This window comes from Elgaria multicarinata, chromosome 5, assembly GCF_023053635.1.
Source record: "Elgaria multicarinata webbii isolate HBS135686 ecotype San Diego chromosome 5, rElgMul1.1.pri, whole genome shotgun sequence".
Taxonomy (NCBI): Eukaryota; Metazoa; Chordata; class Lepidosauria; order Squamata; family Anguidae; genus Elgaria; species Elgaria multicarinata.
The window spans coordinates 91,053,860-91,075,789 of NC_086175.1; the positions used below are offsets into that span (position 1 = coordinate 91,053,860).

The following is a 21,930-nucleotide window of genomic DNA, read 5'->3' on the forward strand; positions in this document are numbered from 1 at the left end:
TTTCCCTATTTTGCATTCCTTTAACTTTCAAGCATACAAATATATGATTAAAACATTTCAAAGAGCCCATTACTTAATATGTATGAAAACATGTACATTAGCTATTCTTTCAACTTCCTCTTTTAAGAGAAAGTGACTGTAGAACATGGTAGAAATAATATATGTAATGAACCAAACAAGGAGATCCAACTGTTTCTTGCACATGACCCAGTTAATGATGCAACTTGAATTGCAAAGATCCATCTAGTCCAGAATTCTTATTAACAGTGGCTCACAAATGGAGCAGGATATGATGGCGAGAGCCACCTGCTCTTATCTGTCGCCAGCACCTGGCAATCACACCACGACCGCCTCTGAAAAAGGAAGTTCAACAAGGAAGCTCTTTAGCTCTGTGGTAAAGCACATGCTTTGTGTACAGAAATCCCCAGCTCTATTCCTGGCATAACCAGTTAAATTGTCATATTATAGGCAGTGAGAAAGATCTCTGTTGAAGAGCTGCCAGCCAGAGTAGACAATAATAGGTTAGATGAACTAATAGTCTCATCTGGTACAAGGCACCTTCCTATGAGCTTCATCACATGGAGGAAATCACCTTTCCTTACTGTCTCTTCTCCGCATTTCCTCATTCTTCTGGAGGGGAAAGAGGAAGTAAACAAAGACCACGCGGCCCATTCAGGGGCCATTTTAATCACACTCTTTTTCCTGCACACAGCAGGAGATCACGGCACATTCCATTTTTTTTTAAAAAAAAAGTCAGATTAAAGGGGTCCATTTTGTGAAGGAAAAAAGAACAGAAAGTTGGAGGCGCTGGGGAGGCAGACGGAAGCGTCTAGGACACATGCTCATTTGTAAGTGGGCAGTAGCGAGTGTGCGATAAAATGCTCATCCGATGAACCTCTATAAGTTCCATCCGACCAGCGTTTTAATGCACAATCGTTACTGGGCACTCGCAAATTACTCACATTACGTTGTCGGCCTCTCGCCCGTCTTCTGCCTCTTCTGGCCATTATTGCACCACAAAATAAACCCCTCATTAAGTCCAGTTGCTGCTCTCTCCTACCGGACTGAATGGGGCTAATTACTTCCTGTTTTCAGGAAGTGACGTGGGACAGAGAAGGAACAGGAGCTGTGCAATTGACCTAGATGTGATGGGGAATTCAATCTCTCCATACCAGGCATAATTAAAATCCCAATTCTTAAGCCTTTAATGATAGAGAAAATGTTCTGTCCTGATCATTTAAACAACCTTCTCTGTACCTTAACCAGCTCACTGCTATCTTTTTAGAGCTGGTTCAACTAGAACTGTTTGCACTCAGTGTTCTACAAATGTAGAGTTCTATAATGATACTATTTTCAATCCCTAATGCTCGTTTTTGCCTTTGATTGGTATAACACATGGAGCAAACAATTTCAGTGATGCAGATTCATTTCCTTGAGTAGTTACAGCCAATTTAGACTAAGTTGCTATATATGTTGTTATGATGGTATATTATTATTATTAATTCCCAGGATGTATCAGTATGCACTCACTTATGCGTAATCTCATTTGCCATTCTGTTGGTAGCCATCCAATATGTAGAGATCCTTTTTGAACTCTTCTCTGTCTGCTTACGATTTAATCATAGAGGCATTTGGAAACTTGGCCACTTCACTATTCATTCCAACTGCAGATAATTTATGAATTTAGCTATCCTCACTGTGAAAACTGTCTGTTTATTCCTGTCCTCTGGTCCCTGTTTTCTCACAAATTACTAGTTCATACAATGCAAAGATCTTTATAGTTCTGGACACCCACAAACAAATCCAAAATGTTAGTGAGGCAAGACTTCCCTTTGCAGAAATCATACTGATTCTTTCTTAGCAAGACTTATTCTTCCATATGTTCTAATAATGATTCCAATTGTCCAGGGACAGAGGTTAGGCTGACCAGTATATAATTTTCTGGAACTCTCCTGAGAATCTGCAATTCTCCAGTCTGGTCAATCCCATGGTCCTGCTTCATCACTTGGTGTACATCAGTCTTCCCCAACTTAGTGCCCTCCAGCTGTGTTGGACTGCAACTCCTATCATTCCCAACCAGCATGGTCAATGGTTGGGGATAATGGGAGTTGTAGTGCAATACATCTGGAAGGCACCAGGTCGATGAAGGCTGGTGTACATAGTCATGGGGTTATATCCAATGTTAGTTCTACATAGAGTAGACACATTGAAATGAATAAGATTTAAGTTAGTCAAGACTTACTCATCCCATTCATTTCAGATCTACTCTACATAGGACTAAGAGCTCCATTCGATGAGTGTTTTATTGCATGCTCGCTGGGCATTCACAGATTTCTTGAAGGTCCCTCACATGACATTGTCTGTCTCTCTTACGCCTTCCACCCCTTCTGGCCTTCCTTGCGCAACAAAAAGAACCCCTCTCTTTAAGTCCATTGGTTTTTTAAACTTGGAATTGCTGCTCTCTCCTGCCAGAAGCAGCGCCATTAGAACAGCGGACTCAATTTGCCTCATGCTTGTTGTTTACTTCCTCTTTTGAAAGAGGAAGTAACTGAGGAATGAAAACACGGGCAGAGAAGCAAAGGTAGGGAGTGTGTTAACCCCCAGTGTGATGGAGCTCCTGCTTTTTATATACTGCTTTTATACCATTTTCATAGTGCAATATCCTGCTTGATGTAGATTAGGCCTTTGTATTCTATCCTCCATTGCAGTTCTGAGGATAAGAAGGGAGGGGACAGTCATGTGGGCCATCTACTGTTGGAATGTGTGTGCCACCTTTTTTGCAAGTGTAATATAATGCTGCAATGGGGGCAGAACAGACATGTGGGTGGGCATAAGATTCCAGCAAAATCTCACTCCTTCCCTGGCACACCCCTTCTCCAACCCCATTGTGCTGATGGCAATAGGATTCTGTCAGCATTACCACACTGCTGTAGCCTATTGCTGCCCCTGACAGCCATGGGGATTTTGCTACACTAGTCAGCCGGATCTACACTATAAAGCGCTTTATAACAGTTTTATAGCGCTTTAAAGCAGTTAAAGCGTTTTATAACTGTTATAAAGCGCTTTAAAGCAGTAGTATAGATCCTGCCTCTCCCTGCCCCCCCCCCCTCTCTCTCTCTCTCTCTCTCTCTATATATATATATCTGGAGGAGAAGGCTATCAATGGCTACTAATCCTGATAGCAATAGAGGCAGTATACTGAGTAACATGTAACAATTATTCTATCCTCTCCCAATTGAGTAACTTGAAGATATGGTTGTGCTGTAATTCTCAGAAATGGCAAGTGGAGTGTAAGACCAAAACTTAAAAAGACAAAGCTCCATCTTGGAAGGATCCTTATAATATTAGAAGGAAGCAGCACTAATACATTCACTTGGTTAGTGCAAACAAGCATTAGCTTGTAATATAACTTGCTCTTTTTGGGGTGAGTGGGGGACACACTTGCCTTCACAGTTACTTAATTGCCTCTACCACAATGATTTCTGAGGAGTAAAAGAAGCTTTGTATCTCTTCATGCTGATATTCCTGTGACAAAAGGGAAGGACAGAAATAATACTGCCGTTCCCTTTTGTAATGGGGATCTAAACCAGATTTTTTTTAATTGTGAAATTTGTGAATATAATTGAGCATCTGTAGCTGCCAATCCTGAAGGCCACAGGCCAGGCTGTCTTGTTCTAATCTAATCTTAGATTTGCATGCTAGTTGCCTCCTGGGGATTGAAGGACAAACCACTTTCTCACACATAAAGAACAATACCATTGAAAATAGAAGTTCTAAGGGAAACATAAAGGTCCCAACCCTGGCGGGAGAGAATCGGTGAGCAAGATTTTTTTAACCCTTCCAATGCCTGCTGTGCTGTAAAGGCAAGACTTTGGGGCTGAAGTCCAGGGTCCTACTGAGAGTGGCCACTTATACATTGCCCAAAAGGAGGCATTCCATCACACAAAAATGTGCATGTGCAAATGTATATGCAATATATGCGTATTTAGAAATAATAACTAATTTAAATAGAAATTCAATACATCTGTCAGAGTTATGAGGCTGCCTGCTGTGCAGTAAACAGGCAGAGACATAAAGTCCAGTCAACACTTCTTTATTAGGTGCCTCCTAAATCAATCAGATTCAATTGAAGCTCAAAGCCTGCCCCCAACGCATAATTAGCTAAGTCTGAGTACTCTTATTAGGTGAAAACTCCAGTAGGGAAGAGAGGTCTGTTGATAGAGAGGGAGAAGGTCTGCTGGTTGGTGGCTGGTGTTTTAGATAGCTGAGGAGAAAGAGAAAAGCTAAGGCCTGAATACGAAGCTATTTCTTCTCTGCTGAAAGATCGGGGGTAGTGAACAGTGGCTTGTTATTATGCCAGGAGACTGTGCTAAGATCTTACCAGAAGAAGGCTACACAAGCAGGCATTAAACCTCAACAAATGGTCCAAGCAGCCAGAAATACAACACAAGGAGCTTTGGGAGCCAGAAGAAGACCCAAGAGCTGTTGTGACTATGTTTGGCTGGGTTGGGTGTTTAGGGGATTTGGCCTGAGGTAAAAGAAGTCATGAAAAGCTTGTATTAGCAACAGTGAGCCAGTTCACATGTAATGCTAAGCCATGGGTTGTTCTATGGCTTGGGTCCAGGTTATTTGAAAGGACATATTCTCCCTTATAAGCCTGCCCGTGCTTTAAGATCTTCTGGAGAAGCCCTTCTTTCAGTCCCACCATCTTCACAGGCGCGCTTGGTAGGAACATGGGAGAGGGCCTTCTCGGTGGCTGCTCCAGTGCTCTGGAACTCTCTTCCCAGGGGAAGCTAGGCTGGCTCCCTCCTTGATGGGCTTTCAGAAGCAGGTTAAAACTTTTTTGTTCCAGCAGGCCTTTGGAGAATAATCTGGCCCTTATAATAATCTGGTTTTATAATTTTGTTGTATATTTTAAATGTTTATGGTTTTGTTTCCCTCCCCCCCCCCCCCATGTATGTTCTAAACTTTGTAAGGCCGCCTTGAGGCCCAGCATTGGGCAAAAGGCGGGATACAAATATTATTATTATTATTATTATTATTATTATTATTATTATTATTATTATTATTATTATTCTGGGGTTATCCAGAGATTGTTTAACCCTGGCATAATCCACACTGTCTGGATTTACATGATACAAGTGACAGGGCAAGTGCTCGCCGCAACTTGCATGATCAAAATGGCAACTGGCACACTCTGCAAAGTTTGGTGGTCAATTAACCCACTGTGGCTTAGTGTTATGCGCAAACAGGCCCTCTGTCTCTTGAGGCTTTAACAAGTGTCAGCAAGCATTCTTTTAAAAAACTTAAAGTAAATATTAGTATTCCCTTATGTACAAAATATCCCTTTAATAAATTAACTTGTTTAATCGTTAATCTTGTCTCTAGTGTTGGTGCTCATCTCTTGCTTAAGCTTCCTAAACAAATTACCAGGATATTTTAAAGTATTCTAAGAGAATTAGTGCAAATTCCTATGTCACCATGGGGGCTAGTAGTCTGAAAAAGATTGGATAAAAGTATGCTTGCCCATTTCCATAAAACAACTTAACACTTTTAAAATATATATACTACAAATAAACTGGCAAAGTTGAAATTTTGTTGAAGTTTTAGGTTAAAAACACATGTAAGATTTCTCTCTCTCTTTTCCCTCTATCTCCTTTCAATTCTTTCTCCCCAGCTTCTCTTCCTCCTCCTCTAACTGTCACCAACTGACTTTTCTTCAGCCTCTTTCCATGCCTGTCCTTTCATTGGCCAACTACTCTAAGAGCTCACAGGAGTAAGCTTACACCACTTTGCCACATTTTACTTACATGCAACAGTGTGGGGCACATGCATTAACCTCCCTTTGCCTCATCCCTTCTCCCTTCCTGAGCTGCCCGAAGTTCAACCTTTGAACATTTTTGAAGTTCAAACATTTTTGGCATGTGTACCCTGCTCAAGCTTCTGTTTAAAACAAAAATGAGGGAAATCGGTCTGGTAGCTCTCTAGTAATAAGACTTACACTATCGTATTCTTATATAAGATTGGTAGCAGCAGAAAAAGACCAGCTTGTAGAACTTTTGAGTAATAGTGGCAGAAAGTTCCTTAGGCCCTGAAATATAGGCATTTGTTAAAAGAAAAAAAGAAAAGAAAAACAAGGAAACCTGATAGGTGGGATTGCCCAGTGAAGGCACAGTTTCCCCATAGGTGATGGAAGCCCTGGGGAGAGAAAATCCCCCTTATGTGGCATTAGTAGTGGGATAGGAAACCTCCCATAACTGGTTTTAAATTATTTTCCTCTTAGCCAAAAATGAGCCCTGCTGAAGAAAAATGGGCCAGCATGGGTGGCATTTGAAAGAGAACATTGGCAGGCAGAGAAGGTGGTTTGTGGGAAGGAACAGAAAACCTAACCCATCTCTTTAAAATGTTCCTTGCTCCTTACCTGGAGGAGAAGGCTATCAATGGCTACTAGCCCTGATAGCTATGTGCTACCTCCAGTATCAGAGGCAGTAAACACCAGTTGCAGGGGAACATGGGTGGGAGGGTGCTATTACGCCATGTCCTGCTTGTGGGTCCCTGGTCAACAGCTGGTTGGCCACTGTGTGAAAAGAGTGCTGTACTAGATGGATCCTTGGTCTGATCCAGCATGACACTTCTCATGTTCTGTCTTCTCTTTATTGATTCAAATACTTCTATTTCCCCTTTTGGTTGTAGAACCCTCAATTTCTCTCTCTCTCTCTCTCTCTCTCTCTCTCACGCACACACACACACACACACACACACACACACACACACACCCACACACACCAAGCTCAGCAGTCCCAGGAGTGGCACTACCTGACAGCAAGCCATGCCTATTTGTTAATGAGATTATGGTCACAGGTTAGATACGCATTAGAATTGTTACACCCTTTTATGCTGATGTGGCTTCAAGTCAGTCACATATACTCCAAAAAAATTTCTATACAATTATTTTCCAAAATATTCAAATTTAGCTAGCCATCTAGAAACTATCAAAGTCATCCTGTTCTACAAGGGGAGAGGCAATTTGTTCTTCAACAGGTTAAGTGACATGCATCAGCAAGCACACAGCTGTATACTCTCTGCTGCTTTATAATAAATGTTTTTACTGTCACAACGGCCTCTCCCCCAACCCCATATTTCTCATATACTGACAAACATTTTGTTTCTGGTCTCCCCCCCCCCCCTTTCTACAGAACAAGCCGTCAGAGACCAAAATGGTGGTAGAGAAGTCGACAACGCCATCTGTGGCACAACTAGCAGGAAAATTCCAAGATAAACTACCCCTTTCTGGAAAGGAGGTTAGGTACAATTCAACTGCAAAACGTTTTGCATTTCTCTAAAATTCACTTCCATGAACCAAAATGTAAATCATGTTGAATGCCAGCATGCTCATGATCAACGGGTCACACAAAGGCATCTGTATTGCATTTCTGTTCTAGAGTTGTTATTCGATAAAGTCCATGGTCCACAACTAGATTTTCTTTTATGCCAAATGCATTGACACCAAAGTATAGGTGTGGATGTGCAGGGAATGCCTTAACAAGAGCTCACCTTGTTAGTCTTCCTGCACATTTGGGAAGCTTTCTTTCTTTCTTATTGTGACACACATACACCCCTAATTCTCCAAGTGCCATTTAAATGGCTCCAGTGCTTACCCTGGGTTTAGTTTCCTTTAAATGAGGTCGCTGGAGACTTTTTGTTGTTGTTCTAATATTTGCATTCATTTAAAAATATACAGGTTGAACATAAGTGGAGGTTTCACAGTTTAAACCTACTCCAACTGATATTGCTTCCCCATAAAAGTTATGGGGAGTGGGGGCTCCCCAGCTCCTTCACAAGAAATCCCCAGCTCTGACCTGATCTGGCCCTGGTTGAGGCCTCTGGCTCCCACACTTGCGTTCCTTCTCAGCATCTACATAGGAAGGAACGTGAGTGTGGACTTTCTGCTGCAGCAGATGCTGTGCTGAGCACCGGAAGGAATGGGGGAGGAACGAGGCAGCCAGAGGAGGACAAGGAGAGGGATGCAGGGCACCCAAACCACCTCTCCTCCCTTTGACCTCCGTCTGGCTGCCCATTCCTTCCCCTACCCACATTTTTAAATTATTATTATCTGTATCTGTGCAGCTTTGTGGATACAGATTTTAAAAAAACTTTAAAAATTGGGGGGAAGCAGCAGGGCCCGTTCCTCTCCTCCCCGTTTTTATTTTTTTATTATTTACCACAGGGCTCTCCTGAGCTCCGCCTCCTTCCCTATATAGCTGATGGCAACCAATCAAGGGGTGCCATCAGCTGTGACACACCTCCACAGACAAAAAAGTCGAGGTAAGTGGCCAACTTTTTTTCAGGGGAGTTTCCAGGGTTTGCCCCTGGATGGCTTTGCAATGGCAGCTGAGTCATGTAGTTGACTGGCCGCTACTACGAATCCACCCTGGTTGACCCACCTGCAACTACCAAGCTGCTCTATTTGTTTACACAGAGTACCCTGCCCACCAGATGTTTTGGACTACATGTCATCTCTGACCAGTGGCCATGGTGGCTGGGGCTAATAGGAGTTGTGGTTCAAAACATCTGGAGAACTCCAGTTTGGGGGAAGCTACGTTATATAACCTATGTTATATTAGGGTGACCATATTTGGGAAACCAAAAAAGAGGACACCTAGTGTGTGTGTGGGGAAGCAGCTTTCTGAGTCCTGCAGAAAATACGTTATTCCCCCGCCACCTTAAAGAACCCGATTGGAGTGGAGGAAGGGAAAGGATTTCATTCTGCACCACCACCATCCACTCCAATTCGGGCCTTTTCTATAATGTCCACGAATGACCCACTTTCCCCTTTAAGACCTCAATTGGAGCTCAGGGTGGGGGAATGATGTGCCTCAAGAAAGCATGTCATTCCCTCCTGCCATGCTAACGGCAGCCTTAAAGGGGAAGGTGTGTCATTCCAGGACATTATTGAAAATGATAGAAAATCCCCCCTGACACTATGGAAAGAACAAAAACCAGGACAAATCCGGGGAAATCCTGACAGTTGGTCACCCTATGTTATATGCTTTTAGACGCCAGGTGGAGACCTTTTTATTCTCTCAGCATTTTAACAGTCTATAAATTTTAACTTGGTGTTTTAAATTTGTAATTTTGCATTGCTGCTGTTTTTATCTGGTTGAGCTTTTATATTGTATTTTATATTATGGTTTTATACTCTTGTTTGAATGTTTTTAATTTTTGTGAACCGCCCAGAGAGCTCCGGCTATTGGGCAATATAGAAATGTAAATTTTTTAAAAAAGGTCACAGTTTTAAAAGGTCGCAATTTTCATAACAAAGAAAAGGTACTTGGACATTCTACCAGGAACATTAAGCAGGCCTCCAGCAGTCCTGTTGGTTTGACCAGTTTGGCATACCAGATCTTACATACAAGAATCACTGAGCTGAGAGAGCATTTAGTCCTACCGCAATCTCATCATACTATTTTAGAAAGTGTAGAGCAATTTTCCTCTCCTGTGCTAGAGTGCACATCCAGCATTTTTTTTAAGGGTGCACGTGCAAACAGCAACACAGTTCTCCTCTTCCTGTCAATTAGCATAAGGGGGGAAACTGTACATTTTTTTACCAGATTAGGGCTTCTAGAAATATAGAGCAAAAGTTAAAATGTAGTCCAGCCATGTTTTGTCTGAGGGAATAAAGACCACCAGGCTGTTGAATAATCAAGGCAACCACTGTTGTAGTTTCCTTAATATGTTTTGAATTTATTTTGTTTCCTAAAAATGGTACACTGGAGGGGAGACAAATCATATTAGAACAGACTGTTTTCATTAACGGCTCAGTGGCTTTTTGTTAACTTCATGTGTCCCTAGAAATTGTGCCCTTGAAATCGCGCTGTAGCTATGATAAAGAAATGGTGCTCTCACAAGTGATGCTAAAAAATACCTTTTAGTCGTCTTTGAGGCAATATGGCAACTTAGACATTACAATAAGTGTGAACAGCCACTTTTAAAGTAAATCTATGATCTGATCAATGTAGCTCTTTCATTCAGTTTACAGATGTTTATAACCACTTGTGAAATTGCCCCTATGCCTCTCTCTTTGTGCCTTATTGCTACTACAGGTTAGCACAACCAGTCTTCTAAAACTTGTTAACATAACCTTACATGTCTTATGAACAATTAAGCAAGGCATATTCAGTTGATTAATGTTGCTCTCAAGTGGCTCTTTCCATTGACTGATGTTGCTCTCAAGTAGCTCATCTGTATACTTATAAACTGACCATTCATAATGGTTAGAAATGGTCAAGGATTTTATCATTTTGGGAGTCTTTATTTGACATTAAGGAATGGAACTTGCTTCACACAAGTTGGAATGGCCCTTCAGCTTTCAAGCAAACTTATACAGCTGTGAAGCAAGGACACATTGTGTCCCCCCATCTGAGTGAAGCCATGCCTGCTGGCCCCTCTAGGCATGGCCCCTGCCATGGTGCACCCCTACAGCCTCCTGGGGGGGGGGATATGCCCAGTCCATCTCCCTGAGGGGTGGGCTGCCCCAGAAAAGGGAGGAGGGGAAAAACATAAAATTTGTCACTTGAACTGCTAATCTCCCCTGGCTTCAAACTGTATGAACTGCAAAGCTATGTGCTGGGGGCTGTCTATTCACAGGGAATGCCCTTCGGTGGCTGTGGAGCTGCGCTGTGTCGGTTAGACAATGCAAGCACAGGTTCACAGCCCCTGCAGAGCTTCCCCATGATGCTGCATTTTGAAAAACTCAGGGATTTACCCTGACTGTTTCAAGAAGAGGGTTGTCAACACTGCGCTTCTGCCATGTAATGTCGCTCCGCAGCCAATCCAGGGTCATCCCGGGGGCAGAGCCTGGTGGAAGGTGACCAACGATTGGTCACTTTTCACCAGGAAGAGGGCACGGACAGCTCCAGGACCTGGTTGGCCATCCAGAAACTCCACGCTCCCTCCTTGGCATCAGGATTACCCAACATTGCCCCAGGAGAAGGAAAGTGTGGGGTTGATGAGGGAGTTGGGGCCAACCCAGTGCTGTGAAGACAGTCACCTGGTTAGGGAAGTCTGTCCTTACTAGTTGAAGATGTTACTGTAGGCTTACTTATTTTAATTAATAAAATTAATTAATGTATTTTTAAAATAAAACACACCCCTACAGTGTCTTAGTATGCATGGCAGATTTCAGGTGTCTAGGTTTCACAGTCTTGGTGTTATAATGCTGGTGGACAGACAGAGAAAACAGACTGATAGATGACATCATCATCATCATCATCATCATCATAGATTGGGAGTGGCAGTCTGCACTTAAAATGAGAGAGAAGTCTGTGATCAGAGGCACCCTGTCCCTTAAATCTTAGCATATGTCCACCTGCATATGTCCACCAATGATATGTCTTTCATTGCCTGACTGTGGTTTTTGGCATTTTTCTTATGGAACAGCCCAACTTCCTTTGTTTTATATTTTGTACCAGGCTTCAAGTGGTGGATCTCAGAGTTGTAGTATGAAATAAAGTAGATCTGTAAGACTGAAGTCTGCATGCCACTGTTGGCATGCAGGGTACTTATCCAACACATTCCTGTGACACATACTGCAAAGCACTCCGTAGTACCACAATGATCCTGCTGGGAGGAGAAAACATTGCATATTCCTAGCAACAAAGAAAAGGAAGCCAAAATCATGATCAGCCCTTTGGGGGGGTGGGTTCTAAAAGAATGGCAAAGCCTTGGGATTCTAGCACAGGGAAGTTATTAGAACTTTCCTAAAGGAAGCAATAGCCTCTCCTCAAACATCACTGCTGTATGTCCTTCCTCAGGACTAATGTTGCATGTTTCTATTTGAATGTCTGTCCTTCCTTCCTCTTCTGTCACTTGATAAGCTGTTTCTCTATTTTTAGATGCCAGCCACTAAACCAACCCGGAGAAAGCCACCATGTTCCCTTCCCCTCCAACCAGATTTGGGCCAGAATGGTGAGCTAGTAAGTACCAATACTTTGAGAAAATTGTTGTTTCCTTTCTTTTTATAAGAGATGTTAGCAATTAAAGATTGAATGGTTGAAAGTTTAGTGTGACAGGCTAACTGGCATGCAGATCAGATCCATTTGGGTGCTCCCTGATGTATTTCCTATGTTCCAGGGTGGGGGGTGAGGTTTCCTACCTTTTTATACGTTCCATTACACAACCACCATAGAAAGGCTCATACATCATGTCAGTCACCTTACAATAACAACATAAAGTAGAGCAGTATTATTATTTCTGTATTTCAGTTGAGGGGGCTGAGAGAGAGTAGCTCATTTTCAAACTAAGATTTGTAATAGAAACTTTCTGTCTGACCGCTTATATTCTTAATCACTAAACTGCTCCATGCAAGGAGGCAGGAAGCTGTGGGCATGGGGCAGTGTACAATACGCTTCTTAGATCCTCCACTTCAGGAGTGGCATTATATGGCATTGCCCTCAGTTTACCCTGCATACTGAAGAGACAAGTGGGACATGCAACAAAATGTGGCAGTATGGAATGCTCCTGTTCAGGGTTCCAGACAGCTGTACTGTCTTTCAGAATACTCCATTCCGTGCCCCTCCTCCCATCAGTTCTCTTTTTTTGTTTTTCTCAACAGATGCTCAACATTCTGTGGCCAATGAGCGTGCTTTGGGATTTAGGGGCCAATCAGTAACTTACAGTTAATGCCTATCCCTGGTGGCACCTATGGAGCTCCAACCAGTACCTGTCCCCGCCACTTCATAGTTTGTGGGCAGGCTAGTTAGCTGTCCACCAATGGCAATGGTAGCAAGCAGATCTCCAGAGCCATGTGGCATGCCTGTACTCATGGTGCTGCCATTGGAATGACACTGGCCCCACCCACATTGTGCATTCATTGAGGGTGGTGCCAGCAAGTGCAGGTGCCAGGCTTTCCCCCCACCGCACTAGTCCTGGGCAGCCCAACAGAAGCTGGGAGAGGAGTGACATGGTAATAGTAGAGAAAAGCAATAAATAGAAATGCAATAAATAAAGTAATCAGAGCTCCCATCCCAAACAAACCTGCTATTCCCCTGAGTCCCTGTGACTCCCAGCTGAATTACATCAGCTGTGGTAGTGGGAACAGTTCAGCAGCAGTGATGGACCCTGTCCCCAATATCTGCACAAAGCTATTGCATACTGGCACCAAGCCAGGTTTTTACCCAGAGGTTTTTTGCACCTCTGCAAGCCCCTGAGCATGCTGACACCTCCCTCTTCTTTCTCAGTGGCTCCATTTTGGCTACAATCCTGTTGGCACTCACCAGCTGAGTTCATTATTAGAAGAAGTGATTTGGAGTTGTGGGAGGCAGGGGGTGGGAAATGATCCCCTCCCCCACTAGATTTCCAGTTCTTTTTTCTTCAACTTTTCCCATCCTGCATACACCCAGCCTTAATGTGTAAATTATCCGCTTCAACCATCTATTATTTCTTTTTCTCCAGAAGCCATCTCCAAATACTTCTCATCCTGTAAGGGTAAAGATCAAAAGCTCTCCCATGATTGAAAAACTCCAGGTAAGATGCAGTTGCATATCTGCTGCAATCCTTAAGCTGTCATTCTATGCACACTTCATGGTGCCAGGTTGGCACCGCCTCACTCTCAAGCTCCATGCTTTCCCTTCCCAGGGGTGGTGTAGGGTAATCCTGATGCCAATAAGGGAGTGCGTGTTTCTGGTTGGCCATCCAGGGACCAGAGCCATCCCCACCTCTTCCTGGTAGAAGATGACCAATCACAGGTCACCTTTCACCAGGCACCACCCAGCCAAGCCTCTGCTGCAACTCCAGAGTGAGGTTTTGGGGTTGTCTTGATGCTGTCTTGTGTGTCCTCATCTCACTCCCAAGAAAACAGTTGAGGTACATCCCCGACTTTTTTTCTCCGCAGCTTCATTGGAAAGACCCAGCCAGGGTGGATGGCTGATTGCAGCAGCGTCGTATAATCAATGCTGCACCACTGCACACCCATCCCAGGGCTTTCCAAGCATTTAGACAGGAGTAAGTTCCATTGGGCTCAATGGGGTTTACTTCTTAGTAGGAGAGTATAGGCATGTGCTTCTACAGAAGCAGAGTTTTTGTATCAATGTGGTTCATTCTGTTGGCCTTTTATCACTTTATGCATGGTATTTTGCTTCTCTCAGTAACACCTAATTTATACTGATAGTTGTCCAAGGTGATAGTGTCTGTTTCTGTCCTAGCTCATGCTGCAGACATTGTGAAAATAGTCCCAGTATTCCTGTACAGAAGCATCCTAGGACCCCAGCAATATGAGCTTCCACATATCAATGTTCTGTTAATATCACCCAGGACTTTCAGCTATGCTGATCACCTTAACAACGTCAACATCACAACCACATGGTTTTCTCCTGTGGGATTTTCTGTGGTCATTGGGATTAAAACTAAGGAAGATTTCACAACACTGGAAGCCTAGAGTGCTCTCCAGACAAGGATGGATAAGACAGAGAGATTTAAATCGAATATTATTATGGCTTTGTTGACAATCTCTCTCAGGCCAAGTCACTGGAGATATATTCTCTTGGCTGAGATTCTGGAAAATCTATAAAGGTTCTCCTGACACAAGAATAATCTTTGGGTCCAGCTATTTGGGGAGGGCAACTCTTCTGTCATATCTTTTCCTCTTCAGATTATTTGTTGACAATGTCACTGGGAGTTAATTCAGCTGGTGAAACTAATGTTTTAAGAGCAAGGGCTCCCTCCCATGGTCATGGTTAACAAAGTAATTTCAAAACAGTGCCCAGTAGTTTATCACTGAAGCCTTCCAGGATGGGGTTAAGAGGATACTGAGAGGCGGGTCTTTTTCTTCTTCTTCTTTCTTTTTACACAAAGTGACAACCTGAAGGGATCTACAGGTCATAGTGAGGTGAGTCATTAGAGGGACCTGCAACAAAATGTTGCAGTGTGGTGTGCTCTTGTTCAGGGTTCCAGCCAGCCATGCCAACTTCCAGGGTACTCCATTTGACACACACCCCACACTCTGATTTTCCATCCACCCCATAACAATCAGTTAGCATTCCATGCCAACTAAAAATGCTCAGTGCACAATTGTAGCTGCTTTGAGTTTAGGTTTTTTTAAAAGAGATTTGTTTGTATTTCTGCAGACCCTTGGGGCTTCCCCAAGCCTGCTGATACATCCTTCTTGTACGTGGATAGTCCCATTTTTCAAATGAGTTGGCTCTTTCTATGATTACAGGGTAGATCACCTGAGTAAAGTTTTAGGAATCTCCATGTTCATGTATTGTTTAATGTTTTCCACATCCAAAACAAAGTATGCTGATTGATGGGATGGTAATATTAAGGCAAGGTTTTAAATCTTGGGAAGGAAGTGGAAAATAATGACTGTATGTTTGTTTGTTTTTCTTTGCAGGCCAACCTGGCATTTTCTCCAGCTTCCCTGCTGCCAGGAGCGTCTCCTAAAAGTCCTGGCCTAAAAGTCTCTCCATTTAGCAGCCCCCCATCCACCCCCATCAGTCCACACTGTCATTCAGATATACCAGATGAGACACCAGTCAGCTTTGATCAGCCACCAGAGGGCGCTCCTCTTCAGTGTTACAACAAGGTATGCTATTCGGGAGGCACCAATTTCTCATCTCTTCACCCAAGCCTTCAGGGAATGATTATGCTGCCCAGTTAGTCTGCTTATTATTGTGCTTTTAGCTTTGATTTAAAAATGTTAAACATTTTAACTGATGAGGGTTTTTATTCATTATGATGTATTTTGATATCTTTTTCTGTAAACCACTTAGAGATTTATTTTGATATAGTAAGCAGCATATACAATGATGATATGTGGCTTTCCCAGTACAGAAGACCACTTAATAGTTAAGAAAGTACACCATGAGAGAGAGAGAAAAGAAAGCCTTTCATTGGGAAAGTATAAAAGAAAGGGGTGGGGAAACCCTCACAATCTGACATCATCAAAATATGAAAATCAAATTGAAAAGAGATGCTTTTATATACAACTTTCAAACTGATCAAAATGAATTTAGGTCAAGTGACAGTTAAGTGAACAAATAGTAGTCTATGGTCAGAAAATCCATCACATAAGTTAACACTATCAGCGCTGCACTAGAGTTTTCTTACATTAGCACAACATAATTTGTGTTAGCAGAATGACATCGTCGGATACTGCCTTATGAGTTCTTGATATATATATATTTATAAAAAGATAATTGGCAAGTTCATGTGATTGGAGGATTAATCCCTTTTAATGGAGCAGTAGCTAATATTCTTCCTAAAGAGTTAGTCTTAGAATTGTTTTAAATAAAAAATAAATGAGACTTGAGTTGCATTCTGTGACTCTCATAGAACGCTGCCACCAACAATGTCTGGCAGGGCTAAAATATATATATATATGTAAGACCATGGAATGTTACAAAATTATTTGAATTGGTTGGCAAATGTGTAACCATGCTGAACAACGTTCCTAAGACTTGAGTCTCCAGAATTACATATAGCATCATACAAAAATTGACCTGATAAGTCTACTAGTGGAAGGACCCAGCTTTGCATGGGTTGGAATTGACTTTAGGCTGATAGAGAGAAGCCTTCCAGTAAACTCACACAGCTGTCAGAGTTATTATTATTATTATTATTATTAGTAGTAGTAGTAGTATCCCGCCTTTTGCCCAATGCTGGGCCTCAAGGCGGCCTTACAAAGTTTAAAATATACATGGGGGGGGGAGGGAAACAAAACCATAAACAATTAAAAAATACACAACAAAATTATAAAACATTAACATAGATGGAGGGCTGGATTATTCTCCAAAGGCCTGCTTGAACAAAAAAGTTTTAGCCTGCTTCCGAAAGCCCATCAAGGAGGGAGCCAGCCTAGCTTCCCCGGGAAGAGAGTTCCAGAGCACCGGAGCAGCCACCGAGAAGGCCCTCTCCCATGTTCCCACCAAGCGTGCCTGTGAAGAAGGTGGGACTGAAAGAAGGGCCTCTCCAGAAGATCTCAAAGCACGGGCAGGCTCATAAGGGAGAATACGTTCTTTCAAATAACCTGGACCCGAACCATATAGAGCTTTATAGGTCATAACCAGCACTTTGAATTGTGTTGGACACATTGTGCCTGCCCGCCCCCCCCCCCCCCGAGTGAAGGAATGGCTCCTTTGATGGTCCACCTCTTTAGCCCCCTGAGGGAGTGATCTGTCCACTCCATCCCCCTTAGATGGAGCTGCCCCACAGCAGAGGGGACAGGGCTGTTCTATAACACTGCCTGTTAATCATCCCTGGCTTCAAACTCTGCTTGTTCTTTTTTTCATACTGTAACAATTTTTTTAATATTAGCTAACTAATATCGCACCAACTGTTATCCCTGTCAGCTCCCACCTCTAACTCAACTAGGGCACTTCCACACGTCGTCCATGCAGCCCCAGTGCGACCCCAAAGCGATCGTGTAACTTGCCTGTAAAAGAGACGAGGAAGAGGCGTCCTTGCCGGCACCAGCGCCGCCACCCAACTCCCTCCTCGACGGCCGGGACGGAGAGCTTGGCGGAAGAAGGCGGGGTGGAGAGCGGAAGAAGCTCTCCACCCCGCCTTCTTCTGCCGAGCTCTCCGAGCTGGCCGGCGAGGAGGGAGTTGGGTGGCGGCGCCGGCAAGGACGCCTCTTCCTCGTCTCTTTTACAGGCGAGTTACACGATCGTTTTCGGGGTGTACTGGGGGCAGATGGAAGTGCCCCGAGTATGACGTGTGGAATCCCCCTTCTCTTCTAACCAAATAACTGCCTCAGCGCCTACTCTCTGACTTTCCCAACTGACACTAACTCCACCCATTATTCCATTCTGCTCACTGCCACCAACACGTTTCATCCTCTTCCCTCAATCTCTTTCTCTTTTTTTACGGAGTCATTTCATTTGGTGCTTTCTGTACAACATGCTCTTAGTCTGCATGGCAAGTTTCACAGTCTTGGAGCTTCAGGTGTTTAAATTTCACAGTCTTGGAGGACATACAAGCAAACAGAAATATTGAAACAGTGCATCTTTAAAAAATGTTAATTGGCCACCATTTAGTTTCAAGATGCAGGATGAAAATTTCACAATGCCTAAAACTATCCCAAACAGAGAGATAGAATAAATTCTGAAAGTTTCATAACAATTGGATGTGCGGTTTTTGAGACCATAGAGGACATACAAACACTTCCAATAGATAAATTTGAAATTGAATTTTTTATTTTTTTACAATATTTATATACTACTACCCATCCAAAAGATTTCAGAGTGGTGTACAACAAATAGAATAAAAGAATAAAAACACCATGTTAAACATTACTATTTTTAAAAGAACAAAGTTCTGATAAAACCTAAGCATCTCTGTTAGGTATGTTTGCTGACTTTGCAGCATTGGTCTACTTAGTCTAGTTTTTAATCATAGCTTTATTCACTTTCAGATACGGACACGAGGATCAATAAAACGCAGACCACCCTCTAGAAGATTTCGAAAGTCACAGTCAGAATATGGAGATGACCTAGATTTAGGGGTAAGTGTTTCACCTCAAGAAAATGGTGCCAAGGATGAGGAGGGCAAATTCACGGACAAGAGTAAGCCTACAAAATCACTGTCTCACTCTGAAGATGGCATAGACCACCATGAGAAACAAAACTGTACAGCATCTGATGAAAAATCCCTGTCAGATCCAGGGTCCAATAGAACAGAAAGCAAAGAGAAAGAGGGAGGAGCAGAAGAAGTGACATCATGCAAAGACAGTAAAGAAGAGAAACCACATCAGAACCTTTCAGAGGAAAAGCCATGTGAGACCACCAAGGACAACAAAGAGAAGGGCCTAGATCTTGACACTGCAAAGGACACAAAAAGAAGGTCGTGGAAGAGCACTTTGGGGGATAGGAATGATGACAATGCTTCTAACCAGGAAAAAAACTATAAAGGAGAGAAGGGGGGTAAATTAAGTGAGAGTAAAGACAGACAGCAGGTATCAGACACACAAGACAATGGGACTCCACAGCCTGCAGGAGACACAGAAGCTGATGTGAGCACCAGAGTGTAACGCCAGTATAATCACTGTGCACATAATATATGGGAAACTGAGGTTAGGGTGGGGTTCCCACTACCGTGCTTACTTATGAATGAATGAGCTGTCCCTTAAACGAAAATCCCAAAGATACCAGTGTTACCCCCTTTCTTTGGCAGTTCTTAGGCTTTTATTGTGGCAAATCTGGTAATCTCTGATGGAAGATAGCTTGATACAGACAATGAACATTCTAGGCTTCTCAAGCTGATGACACACCAAGAAGAATGGTATAGAAAATCCTTCCATGTTGTAAAGGAATGTAATGGTTGCTGAGGTTTTTTCAACATTTTTCAAATGGAAAGAACTATAATGCATATTAGTAACAATTCTGATTAAAGTCGACATTTCCAAACCTCTTGTGGCCTGTCAGCTGTAACTATGCTGCATGCATATCAATTACATGGTCACCCACAGAACCACACAAAACAATCCCTTCTGCTTAAATTAGTGACTATGAAATAATCCGTATATGTGGTAAAGGAAAATTTCCACTTGCTAGACAGCTTTTCTAGGTTTGCTCTTAACTACAGGGAAATACTCTGGGTGTTTTCACACATGAATGTTGACTCTCTTATACTATTTATCTGAATATCCGATTGTTGTTCATATGGAATAGAAAGAGAAAAATGGGTATTTGTAATGAGAATGAGCCTTCTGTCAAGTGTAGGCTTTTTACATTTGCTTTCTTTGACTGATGCAAGAGTTGCTTAAACCTGACATGTGTGTGTGTGTGTGTGCGCGCGCGCGGGGCGGGGAGAGGGAGTGGGGGAACACTGCATCTTGCAAAGATCTGCCCTTCCATTCAAGAAGTCCTGGTAATTGCTTGAATGGATCTTAGGAATGTAGGAGTAGGAGGTTGCCTTACACCAAGTTAGACCATTGGTCTACCTAGCTTAATATCTTCTACAATAACTGACAGTAGCTCTCAGGGTTTCAGACAGCAGACTTTCCCAGCCCTACCTGGGGGGGATCTACACTACTGCTTTAAAGCGCTTTAAAGCACTTTATAACAGTTTTGACAACTGTTGGGGCCCAGGACACACTGCATATACAGTTTTCAAAACATTTTCAAAGTGCTTTAAAGCGCTTTAAAAGCAGTAGTGTAGATCCCCCCCTGGAGATGCTGGGAATTGAAACTAGGATCTTCCATGTCCACCACTGAGCATGTGCTCCACCACTGAGCTATGCCTCCTCTTTGTTGCATAGTCTTATTACTGGAAACAGATTCTAACAGGTCTGAAACAGGAAGATTGACTGATATATCAAATGGCAGACGGGAGGAAAAACACATCATCAGTAAATTAGTGAGAAGCAACTTAAAACATTTAAACTTATTGTTCCCTTGTGCATTGGTGTGATTGATGGATGAAAGTTTGTACCTATTTATATAGGGAGACTGCTATATTGTGACCTTGCCTAGTTCTGTAGATATAGACAGCACTGGGAAGATGTCAGGCAAGCATGGGCCATAACAGCTGCCTTTTGTCTGCACATTGTTCTGGTCAGATGTTTATCTATGTATGTCTGTGCTGGAACAGTTCTGTGTCAAGAACAGCCTTCCCTGAAGCTGACCTATGGAAAGCAGAGCAGTATTTTCTAACTGGCCAGGAAATTGTTGTACTGCTGCCCATAGTAACATAAGTAGGATGTGAGTACTAAGGTTCCCAAACAGTAACATTTCCAGCTGGGCTTCAGCAGTCAGAAAACATCCTTATTAATGGAGCTGAATCATTTTGTCTTGTTTGGCTTTTTGTACTGCACTTACCATAAACACTAGGGCTGATATTGAGTGAATTCCCCTTGAAAACAACAATGGTGATGCTACAGCCCCAGTATTCTGAGGGTAAGTGGTGCCAGTCTCAGAAGACAGCACACCTGTAGGCTATGACCAGTGACAATTCTCCATGTGGTTCAGTGCTGTGGCTGGTAGTGAACATGGGGTTGCTTTTCCTCCCTTCCAAAAGGCTTTTCCAGGCAGAAGCAGAAGCTTCACACGTTATTGCTAGTTTAGAACGTTAGCACTGAAACAGAAGACATGAAATGGTATGCACATCAAAGAGGTACCAAGCTGCATAGGATTTGCACATTACATAAGAATTGCTTTGCTGATCAGGGAAAAGGTCCATCTCAATTCTTGTCCAAACTAATTCTAGCAATGGCAAGTTAGACGCTGTGTGAAACTCTCAACTAAGGCATAATGGAGATAATAGTTTCTTGTGGTTTGTCCCAAGAATATGGTAATCAAAGATATACTGCTTCTGAACATGGAGGTTCTACTTTTTGGTTATTATGGGTAATAGTAAATCTATTTTATATGCATGTTTAAGTAATCTGTGCTAACGGACATCACAGCATTCTGCAACAATGAGTTCCATATGTTAATTATGAATTATGTTTCTCCTGCAAATTACTGTCTATTCATTTTATTAGATGGTCCAGATTTCTAGCATTTTCAGATAAATAATTTTTCTGTTTTATATAGACACACACACATACATACATACATACATATATATATATATAATGCAACCCATATGGATGCCCCATTGTTTTGTTCTCTGCTCTTCTACTGTATTATAGCAATGGATGGCCTGACTGAACTGAAAATATTTTTTTCTTGCTACAATACTCAAAATAGCCACACTGCTGATTATGCCCATGGCAAAGTCAAAGACTTGACACACAGAGTTTTTGTGGTCACCATCTGTCTTAGTAAGACTTTGGGTTTGTCTGTCATGTTTCTCTGGGTGAAAGCAAGGTCAAACTCCCCTCTCCTTATTTTGCTGCAAAAGCCAGGGAAGTGATATGGAGATTCAGACTTGCCCAACATCTCAGTCCCACTTTTGATCTCAGAAACTGAATCCGGAGGAAAAACAGTTGTC

The 21,930-nt window shown here is 42.6% G+C and overlaps 1 protein-coding gene across 2 annotated transcripts in view; it reads left to right on the forward strand.

Annotated features, from left to right (window-relative positions):
• Positions 1 to 19,400, forward strand: part of RCSD1 (RCSD domain containing 1) — a 44,066-nt gene extending 24,666 nt beyond the window's left edge. The window contains exons 2-6 of one of the 2 annotated variants that reach the window (XM_063127606.1): positions 7,197 to 7,301; positions 11,895 to 11,975; positions 13,453 to 13,524; positions 15,389 to 15,580; positions 18,410 to 19,400. In XM_063127606.1, coding sequence (XP_062983676.1) covers positions 7,197 to 7,301; positions 11,895 to 11,975; positions 13,453 to 13,524; positions 15,389 to 15,580; positions 18,410 to 19,024 — 1,065 coding nt within the window. In that variant the 3' untranslated portion in view covers positions 19,025 to 19,400. Of the gene's footprint in view, positions 1 to 7,196; positions 7,307 to 11,894; positions 11,976 to 13,452; positions 13,525 to 15,388; positions 15,581 to 18,409 lie in introns of those variants that run through there. The other variant, XM_063127607.1, reaches the window with a different exon arrangement.
• Positions 19,401 to 21,930: the final 2,530 nt, after the last annotated feature.